Raw genomic sequence first — 11,316 nt, forward strand, 5'->3', positions numbered from 1 at the left:
TATATTACATTTTTAAATTTACATGACAACGTGCAGAACATTTTGAGGCAGAGCATGCAGGGTCGGATCAGAACACTTGATCACTGATGAAAGCATTTGGAAAACCTGCTGAGCACACAGAATGCACACCGAGGTTTCTGCAATATATAACTATGCTGCTTCATTAGGACGCAGCGCTGACAAAATCCTGCAGAACATGCACATCTTTTATAAATAATGGGATAAGTGAGCTTTAATTAGTCACAAACCTTTCTATTAGAGCAATGTTATCTCATGTAGATACAGTAGTTTCAGGAGTTATTCAGAAGTGATACAAATTCCCAAATACAAATTGAAGTTTATATTTGGGAACGTAATGTTGGTGGATGATTACAGTACCTTGCAAAAAAAGCAATAATATCCCTTACAGTACAGGCACTAAACTTCAATGTAACTTACTTACATTTTGTGATTTTATGTGACGGAGCAAACCAAAGTAAGGCGTACTTGTAAAATGGAACTTATAACACAAGCAAATAAAAACCTAGAAAGTATGGCATAAAAATGTTTTCAGCTTTCTTTACTCTGATGCCCCCAAATAAAATCCAGCTCAAACAACTCCTTTCAAAAGCCATCTAATGACTAAATGGAGTCCACCAGTGGGTAATTTCACATCGACATAATTCTAGGCTAGTTAGAGAACATTATTGAATACACAGCATCATTTAGACCAGGGAACGATGGTATGTAAGCAGTAAGAAATCCAATTTGTAGTGTTCCCCATGTCCTGTTGGAGGCAGATCATGTGTAAAATATCACTCCAATAAAATGAGACCAGGATTAAACATTTTGGTCAAAAGGCCAACATGCAAAAGGCTATTTGTGGAAACTGTCACACTGGACACATCGTGCCCCATGCTTAAACACTGTGGTGGCAGCATCATGCTGTGTTTTCAGCAAAAGCTAGTTCTACTGAAAACTCAATCAGGGAAGTTGAATGCAAAATTCATGCCATTCGTTTTAGATTTTCATTCATCACAAAAATGTAAGTATCATTTTTCTTCCACTTCACAATAAAGGACTCCTTTGGGTCACGCTACTAAAATGTATTAAAGTTTATGGTTTACAAAATATGAGGTAATGCCGAATTTGCAACATAATAAGGTAGTGATTGTTTTTTGGTCTTTTTCTTTTAAATGTTTCACTGCTCATATTTTACAGCTGAGGTTTTAAAGCTTCAGACGTCTCAGTTCTCAGTCTCTTCACCGCAGACCACAAGACGGAGGACAACTCATCTGTTCACAGTTTCTGTCTTTGGCCGTTGTCATTTGACATCGCAGGAAACGCTGTTCTTGACTGTGAGGCTCAGCGCTTCAGAGGCACGGAACGAGAGCGCGCTCATCTTGGAGCTGATGCTGGGATGAGGCCTTGCAACACCGCCTGGAGAGCATCGCAGCAGTCTCAGTAAGTTCTTGCGAAAGTTGCGCCCTACAAAGCTGTACACGATGGGGTTGACGCAGCTGTTGAAGTAGGCAATGCAAATGGTGAACGGCATGGCGGTGTCAATGATTTCCAGGATGGTGCAATTGTTAGCCAAGATAAGCTGAGTGAGCATCTGCATGAAGTGAAATACTTGGTGGGGTGCCCAGCACAGGAAGAAGGCCAGGACAGCTGCCGCGAGCATGCGCAGCACCTCGTCGTCCCGGGAGCAGGAGCTTTTCTGGATATGCTTCACCCTTAGCAGGGCCCGCCCAATAAGACAGTAGCAAGTGATGATGATGACAAAAGGTATCAGAAAACCCAGCAGGCTTTTCATGAGGCTGATGCACAGGAGGAGATTGTTTAGCCTTTTGACGTCTTTGTCGTTTGGGTGCAGGGTGCCACAAACTATGGTTTTAGAGTTTTCGATGTAGTGGACATCCCTGGTCAAGGCTATGGGAACGCTAAGCAAAAAGGCAAACAGCCAGATCATCACACAAGTGATGTGTGCGTACACCACGGTGCGAAACTGCCGGGAGCGCACCGGGTGCACAATGGCCAGGTAACGGTCAATGCTGAGTGCCGTGAGGAAAAAGATGCTCGTGTAGAGGTTGAACATAACCAGTCCAGCGGCAGTCTTGCACAGAAACCCTCCAAAAGGCCAGTGGTAACCCATGGCTGCAAAGGTCGCCCACATGGGCAGAGTGATGACGAAGGTGAGATCAGACATGGCGAGGTTGAGAACAAAGATATTGGCCACCGTTTTGAGCTTCATGTGGCAGTAGATGACCGCTACCACCATGCTGTTTCCGACGATGCCGATGACAAAGTTGAAGGCGTAGACGATGGGCACCAGGGTGAAGATGAACTCGTGGCTTCCAGACATGCCACATGTCAGGTTTATCCCCGCTGGCTCGCCTCTCGTTTGGTTCGGCATTTCCCCCACCCTTTTTTGTTTTTTTTTTGCGGTGCCAGATCCTTTAGAGTAGGGAACCGTGTCAGTGGGGGGGTGCGTCTGTGGCGACTGATACAGGCCTTGGGCGAGGGCCTCGGCACGTCCTATAAAAGAAAACACAACAGAAATGTCACAGACAGTCTGGGAGAGGAGCCGTCATTACTGCTGGCATGGTCCATAAACGCTAATCCACACGAGCACCCATGAAAGTGCCCGCCCTGCACTAGCTCATTAAAGACCTGAACATTAAAGCCATCCTGAAGCTTTATGTTATTTCTGTAAATGAAGAAGCCATGAGAAACAGATGTCACATGTTTTTCAATATTCCAAAAATGTCCTTTGAAAGATCATTATTCAGACGGTCTGTTTTCTGTTCCCTCCTCTAATTTCTCCCTCAGCTAATGAAGGGCAAAAGGGGGTGAGGGAGCTGGGGGTGTTTATCAGACTTGTGGACTGACAGCGCCCAGATGAATGTTTACACCCGGCATTACGACCTGTGCTAATTGAAGGCTTTCATGGCACAGCTCCGAGCTCTGATGACAATGGCGTTAAAGGCAGAGGTGCGAGAGGGAGCAGCGAGGAGAGAGTTAAAGAGCTCCGTGGCTCCGGGCGCCGCAAAAAGACCTGTCATGTTCGAAACCCTTGGCGAGCGGAGATACGTCGCACCCAGCTTGAGAACTTCTAATCAGCACACACCTAAACAAACAGGACAGCAGGGATTCGGCTCTGTGGAAACTTCACTCTGTGAGAAAATCAAACCTGCGTGCCACAGAAAATTTGCCCCAGGGCTAGTTTTTTTTTTTTTTTTTTTTAACTTCATTTGTATGTGCAGAATGAGAGATGGTTGTAAAAATAAAAAAAATCCTCCCATTTGCTGATAGTCTTTATGTTTAATAGAATAGCTTAGTGGTGTCATTAGCGAAACTGATGCAATAATATTAGCATAAGGCGTGTGTATGTAACATTTAGGCCATAAAGACACTTTCTGTTACTAATTATGAGCAAACAGGATGTTTGTGGAATCATTAAACCAGGCAGACACACAGAGAGACATGTACTGAGCTTTGAGCTCAAGAACAGGTGAATAGCTTGATGATGCTATAAAAATTAAATGGGCTGATTTAGGGAAATTAAGTTGACTGTTTTGCTGAGATAATGACAAAAGGCAGAAATTAAGTCCTTAAAGTACCAGTTTGGTAAAACTGTGTGTCTTGCCACAAGATGGCACTCTAGCAATACGATTGCACTCAAATGTTCTTTTACGTCTCAGTAGAGAGCAAAAAAAAAAAAAAAAAAAAAAGGGGGGCATTAAAAGATTTAGGCAAAAATAACAGGTGAGTGTTTGTTAAATTAAAATTCAATTTTGTTCTTCGAGAAACTGTGTTTCGTGCTGCCGTCGGAGTGAGGTTAAAGCTTGTCTGAGCCGTGAAGTGGAACGCTTTTATCTTAGATTGGAGGATCTCTTCATTTTCCACCAGGTTTTAGCGGATGAATTTTCCGAGTGCTAAAGCAACAATGGTATCGGTTGCAGATGTGGGCACTGCGTCTTCAGTGTGGAAGGTGCATGGCTGCCAAGGGCAACACCGTAATGAAAAGCTCTCAGAGTTTCCTGCACAGACCTTCCTCTGTAATGGTTACAAAGCAAAGAGAGACCAGAGATGTCATTGCTGGGATTTCCTAAACATATTCTTTTCTGGGTTTTTTTTTTTTTTTGTCTGTGAATCAAAATATTATTCAAAGCAGGACCACGCCATTATTTTACAGGTTAAGATTACAGTGCCTTGCAAATGCATTCAAAACCATTGAACGCTTCCATAGTTTAATAAACTTTAATGCAATCTAGGTAACATAATAACAGAAAGCATCCCATAATTGTGAATTGGAAGGAAAATGATTCATAGTTTTAAGCATTTTATACAAATTGATGCCATTCATTTTGCTTCAGTCTTTTTGGTCTGCTACCTCAAGACTGAATGAAGCCATCAAAAGTTATCTGACTGGTAGATGGAGTCCTCCTGTGTGTTATTTAGTGTCAAAATAAATGCAGCTGTTTTATGGAGGCCTCAGAGGTCTGTGAGAGAACGTCAGTGAAGATCAAGAAACACAGCAGACAGGTCAAGGATAAGACTGTGGAGAAGTTTAAAGTTTAAAGCTACAAAGTAATATCCAGAACTTTGAACGTCTCTCAGACCACTGCTCTCTATATATATAAAACCAGAAAGACATGGCTGTCCTCCTAATCTGACAGGCCAGACAATGGCACCATCATGGTGACTCTGGAGGATCTGCAGAGATCCATGGCTCAGTCACAAATCATGCTGTGATTTTCTTACCACTCAAACATGGTTTTGACAACATCATGATTGTGAGGATGCTTTTCTTCAGCAGGGATAGAGAAACTGCACCGTTGAGAGGAAGATGAATAGAGCTCTATGTAAAGCTATCTTGAAAGAAAACCTGTTGGAAGCTGCCCATGCCTAGATTAGAGTAAAGTTTCCCCTTCCAGCAGGATGATGATCCTAAATTTACAACCATGGTTACAATGAAATGATTTAAATGATTTAGTAAATGTCCAGTAAAAGTCACAACTATGGCTAACGCTAGTCTGTAACATAATCCAATGAAATGCATAGAATTTGGGGTTATAGTAAGACACAAGGTAAAAAAAAAAAATCAGGCTCTAGAGTTACAGTGAATCTCTTGGTGGTCAAAACATTTCTGATGACCACAAGTGGAAACAATCTGACAACATGCGGACTGTACAGGTTATATACCAGTATGCGATTAGTTGACCACTGGTATTTTTCCATGAGGGGGGATAGTGATTGCTAGAGCAGTGCTATTTAAGCAAAGCTGAAAGTATGAGAATCCTATAAAAATTGTAAGGTGGTACCAAAAGAAGGTTGATCTGCAACAGGTTAATAAGTGCCCCTCTGTCCAGTGAGCTTCAGCTCTGAGTGAGATGGCACATTACTAAACGGTAGCCATAAACCTTGGGTGACCACACTCAGGAAGGTAAACATCAACCAAGCTGCATCCTCTAAGACAAGACAAAGGTCCGTGTGTCACTGTGCCCATCTACAAACACAAAGCTGCTGACAATGAAAGATAAAAATCAAAGTTTTGAGAACGTTTGTGGACTTTTCCGACCCAAGGCGTGCTGACTGAGTTCTGAGTGACACTGTAGTTGCAACATCCCACATCTAATCCTATTTTGGGGGCATTCAAATGTGCCTCTTCCTGCATGAACTCATGGGAATCCTGCTGGAGAAAGCAAACCGGGCTAAACAGAAATGAGGTTCCCATCAACCGAGTTATTCGAAACTGCCCGCAGGTGCAGCACCAATCTGCTCTGACATGAGCACCACCATCTGGTCAGCCGTAGCGAGAAGCAACGACAGTCTCTGGCTGATGGAGTTAATGATTTATACAAAGCCCATTAGGAAGCAAGGTTCACCATGCTTCCGAATGCATGGTTCACCATGCCATTAGGAGGCATGCATTAGCCATCTCCTGATCGTCCTCTCATTTCAGCCTCGTTTGGTCGACAGGAAGTTCCTTCAACAATAGGTGCTTTCAGCTCTTCACATCCTGCACATCTTAGCAAGTTAGAAGAGCGCACATTCACCTCCATTTGTCACAACTAATTCATGCCTGCATTAAAACTGGCAAGACAGTATGACTCATCAGTTTCTCCCTGAGGATTAATATTAGTTATATCTAACCATACTCTGTCACCACTTTCCTCAAAATTATTAAGTCGGCACTTCAAATGAAGTTCAAAGCTTCTCGTACTGTTTGTATTGTTGCATATAAAGTATTTTGCATCTTTATGTGCAGAAAAATGAATAAGTAAGTAACAGCATAGTCGCCACCATGAACATTTTATCCATGTGCCCCCGATCAAATTTCAGCGAAAACTTGAAAGCCACTGAAGATCTATTTTAGGAAATAAACAAAAACAATCTGACTGGAAGGAGGGGGAATAGAAAAGATTATGTACAGAAACTGACTGTGGCGAAGTTGTACAAATAAAATTGCACAACAAAAGTTTAAAAATATTTGCCTAACTGTAAGTGGGAATAGTTTTAGAAAAATATTATGTATGCTGAAGAAAACTTGAAGCAGTGATTTCTTCTAAACTCCAGTTTTTCATAGTAAATGTGTGTTTTGAAACTATTTTAAAAAACAAATGTGCATGTATTCATTCATACCTCAAAGACTAATGGCAGCATTGTGACGTGGGGATGCATTTTTCATCAAGAGAAATAGAAGAAGACAATTAAAGGTGGGTTGAGCTGAACATGATCTGTCAGTAAATGCATGGATGTATATCTATATTTACTATACTGCCAATGAACATAACATATATTTCTTACTATTTCAGATACACCGGTTTCATTCCCACTGAAAACAAGCGTTATGTTTGAATGAAAATGACTTTTAGTCTATATTTGCCAAAGGTGTGAATAACTGCAAGATTTAAGATATAAAAATGAATTGTGACATTGCTGATTGTTGCATTGTCTATTGTGAATAATCCATATTTTCGTCATTCCTCTTTTTCTTTCTCTACACTGTTCTCCCTACATCTACATCCAGTTGTAGGCATAAAGGACAATGGAAGTCTTTCCAAGTAGCCAGTTTAAGTATCCTTAGAAACCATGTTTCTTTTTATTCTAAATATCTTACATAATATATGCCAACCAAATGTTGCAACCAAGTAATTTTTTTTGGGATTGCGATATCGCACAGAATAATTTTGCTCTAATGTAATTATTGTATTGTGCAGTTTGAAATAAACATAGAGATAAGTTAAATAGTTGCAGCTAGACTTTATTTGTATTGAGATCTTGTGCCCTCGTTGGGCTTTTCGTTTAGCAACGCTCCTGGTGTCCATAAGCTAACTGGGTCATGTCTTACGGTTTGCTGCAGAGCAGATAATGGAAACTGCATACTTCAAATGTCAGGTCCAAACAGTTGTTTGTTTACAGAACTGAGTCCACATGTGGCCTGCACAATTAAACAGAACAAGGTTCTGCCCATGGAGTTCCATTCATTTCCTGCACTGTACTCACATGTCTATTTACAACACAACAGATAAGAAGTCATTTTCTCACCTACTTATTTTTAGTCCATTAGAGGATTACTTTGCTGCGGAGCTTTGACGCTGCCTTGGTTATAAATATGAAAACCATCAAAGGCTTACGAATCATCTAGAAAAGTTAGACCTACATACATCTCACGTTCTAGTCGAGAATAAAGTCTTTCCGAAAGAAGTTCATGCTTGTTTATTCACACAGGCCCACATGATTTTATTCCCCAAACAATGTCCGCTCACCTTTAGATAGCATTCTTTAAGAATTGGGCATTTCAGCAGGAATGCATCTTCTTGTTTTGTCAGGAAGCAGACCTAATCCAGTGTGTCTATGAACACGCTACTTTGCATAGGTTGCGAAATATATGGCAGAATTCCCTTCATGCCATTTCAAAGGCTAAAGTAGACACTTTGCAGGTCTTTCACATGAATAACCTAAACAAATGGCGACGATGGGCCTCACCAGTCAAAGCAGTGGTTACAAATAACTTGTGGAGTTGTCATTACATAAATATTATTACAACTGCCAGCGTTCTGCCCCAGGACAGGGAGCCACTAGCTGACTGCCTGAAAAGTACTATTTAATTACTGAAAGCAACAGAAACCCAGAGATTTCTGACATAAAAACTTTTATTAGAGTGGGAGCTCTTACCTTCAGCTGTGGAACCAGGAGGCTGTGTGATGCCTTCAGAGCTGGATGAACACAGGGACAGAGAGAGACCGCTGCGGAGTGCCAGCCCCTGTCTGTGATTTAACTTAACTCATGGAGCGAGATGAGCAGGACTCCTGCCTGACACACAGACAGACCCCCTCCCCACGCTTCCAAATTCTCTCCCTCTCTCTCTTTTTTTCCCCCTCACAAACAAGACACACACACACACACACAACCCCCCCCCCACACACACACACACTACAATGATAAATGGAGTTTATTGGAGTCAGTTAAGTTTTGTCCTGGCCCAGCTATATTTACCCAACAGGCCATAGTCACACTCTCACACAAACAGCGTCACTAAAGTTCTTGCTCTTCTGTTTTGACTGCATCCTGTGTGTTTTCAGTTGCTCTTTGTTTTTGTTCGAACTGATTTAATCTGAATATCGCTGCCATGCAAAGGGTATTCTTGATGTTCTTGCCTTTTCCAGAGCTGTATCTTTTTAATCGCTTTCTTTTGCGTCAACTGAATTTACTTGGCAATTGCTGCCACGCATAGAATGTTCTTGAACTTCTTGCTATGGCCACAAAATGATCTTATCATGTCAGCACCTTGTCCGTCGTCCTCGGCTCATCCTGAAAGGAGCAGCCGGGCTTTGATTATGACGGACCCTGTCATCATGTGTTATTAATAGCTGCTAAATGCTGTGTCTCAGTTTGAATCAAGCAGTATTGTTAAAGGCTTGGGAGGGGGGTGGGGGTCTCAGAAAGGGGGTAAATTGGGACTGGTAGGGAGGAGCTGGGTTTTCCAGTCATTGTTGGGGTTTCTCCAGACATTTCCTGTTTAACAGTGTGAGATTCAGCTGTTCTTATTTTCCTTCTTAATTTTAGTTTATTTATTTATTTTTTACACACTGTCTGGGATTCTGTTCTACCACCCCAGACTTCACGAGTGTTGCAAAGTCTGCAGTATGTAAACTGGCTGTTATTGGTCCTAAGTGGGTAAAAAATGTCCGCTGTGTGGATATAAATTGACGTGTGTTGGTACGAAATGTCCTGTGGCAGTCGGCCCTATTTTGCACCAAGTACCAAACAACAAAAACTGCGAAAGCATAAAATAATGACGTTAGAAATGGACAAGCACTTCTCCAATGTCTCTATTGGAACTCTCTTGTGACTGAAGTCTTTGATAAAAATAATAATTTAAAGCAAGATCTTTAGCACTAAGGGAAAGAATCTGAAGCCTGACCACTCTGAGAACGTTTAATCCAGCTACATTATAAAGGAATGTCTATTTTTAGTGACCACAGGTAACTTCAGGCACCGACCGGTACTAAAGGTATTTGTCTCGCACTATTTTCTCTTTCAGGATCCTGACAGAAGTTGAGGAGTTGCCTCCCTACTTGAGGCATGCTGAGGTGTAGCGAGTTGTGCAATAAGTGCACAGAGTTTTACTAAACAAAGAGTTGCAGATGAACAAAGACATGAACTTAAAATAAAGAAAGGAAACACAAACAATTGAGGAGCTTCAGCTAGCCTTATCGGTCACTTTTTCCTCACTCTGGTGTGACCTTACCATTTGTCCAAGTTAGTGCGAAACTCGACAGGTGAAAATACCCAGGAGGTCAAAAGGGAACTAATACAAAGGCCTGGAGAGAGTTTTGGAAATATAATAACATGCAGGTGTGTGTGTATATATATATATATATATCTTCAGTTTTATACCTGTTGTATTTCAAAAAGGGAAGGTTATGACAGAGTTTATCTCGCTTTGCACAGCAACAGAGCCATTTACACCTCCAGAGGGATTACAGTTCAGCTCCATTATAACTTCTATTACTGCGAATGATAAGAACTATCCATTAGGTTAGGTGTATTCTATGAGAGCAGCAAGAGTCTGCGGCAGCAAAATTCTCGCTCTTTGCTGCCACAGGAACAATCGATGGCCTGCATCTGACCCCATGAGACCTCTCAGGAAGCGAAGACGAAGAGTTATGCATCGGGCCCTGAATCTCTAGCTGTATATTCTACGAAACAAACAATTTTTTTCTTTTCTTTTTTTTTTTTTTTATTTGTGGGACAGGATGTTGTTGCAACACCCAGCACTATAACAGTGATTTACACTCTTGGACTACATGCAGGAACAGATGTTGATGATTTAAAAATGAAGATTTGTGAGAACATGCTGTGGGAAATATTGTCTCTTCAGGGATGGCACTATTATAGAAAATTAAAAAAAAGTTGTTTGTCTGAATTTGTAGACAGTACAGCAAACCAAAAGAGAATCCCCCTTTCAGTGGTCGATCCAAGATTATGTCCAAAACAATGTTTTGCAACATTGCGCAACAGAGGTAAAATCCTGGCTTATTTATTTGATTTATTGATTGCAGGTTGCATCATTTCTGAGTGAGTAAGGTCAGAAACTGGACGAGGCTTCATCTCTTACACTCATTGCCCTGAGGTGTGGTAGCGCTTGATGTTCCTGCTAATCAAATCATTCTAACAAGATTAGCTTGGTTAGCGCTTAAGCTGTTGTAGAATGAATTGTCGTAATTACTGGTAGCACAGGGAGCACTGCGGGGAAGGACAGACCTTGTACAGCACAGCAACACAGTCGGTGAAATGCCAAACCCAAAGCAGAAGCACCTACCAGGGAAACACAATACCGTGCAATATGTGAAGATTGAGTTCAGACCATAAAGTGCTTATCGAGATTGAGTAAGGAGCTGTTTAATCTCCTTACGGAAAACAAATCTCTCCCTCCGTATTTACTAGCACACCTTGTGAAAATCTGTAAAGACATTCCAATATCTTAAAATAAATGGAAATGTCATTTTTATATATATATATATATATATATATATATATATATATATATATATATATATATATATAATTATGTTACATTTGCACCAGCCCTTCAAGATTTTTTTTTAATTAATTAAATATTTTTACATACTGATCAAGTTTAAAACGTAAATGGGCATCATAAGTTATGGTACTGATTATTTGCTAAAAAAAAAATATATATATATCTAAAAAATAATAATAATATTGGGGATTGTCTTCCCATTTAATAAAAGTAAGCACATTCCAAGAAGTGGAGTTTTAAAAAATTCAACGCAATTAGAGATATGCTTATTTTAGGATCAT

The 11,316-nt window shown here is 40.8% G+C and overlaps 1 protein-coding gene across 1 annotated transcript; it reads right to left on the reverse strand.

The window, feature by feature from the left end:
- Positions 1-1,183: 1,183 nt before the first annotated feature.
- agtr1b (angiotensin II receptor, type 1b) lies at positions 1,184-8,299 on the reverse strand. Its single transcript, XM_015036989.1, has 2 exons — positions 8,164-8,299; positions 1,184-2,517 (listed from the first exon to the last, which is right to left on the reverse strand). Exon 2 carries the CDS (start codon positions 2,393-2,395, stop codon positions 1,304-1,306), a length of 1,092 nt encoding a protein of 363 aa, XP_014892475.1. The 5' UTR covers positions 2,396-2,517; positions 8,164-8,299; the 3' UTR covers positions 1,184-1,303.
- Between the last annotated feature and the right edge of the window lie 3,017 nt (positions 8,300-11,316).

The sequence above is a fragment of the Poecilia latipinna genome, unplaced genomic scaffold (assembly GCF_001443285.1).
Source record: "Poecilia latipinna isolate Pla-1442-1.1 unplaced genomic scaffold, P_latipinna-1.0 Scaffold387, whole genome shotgun sequence".
Classification (NCBI taxonomy): Eukaryota; Metazoa; Chordata; class Actinopteri; order Cyprinodontiformes; family Poeciliidae; genus Poecilia; species Poecilia latipinna.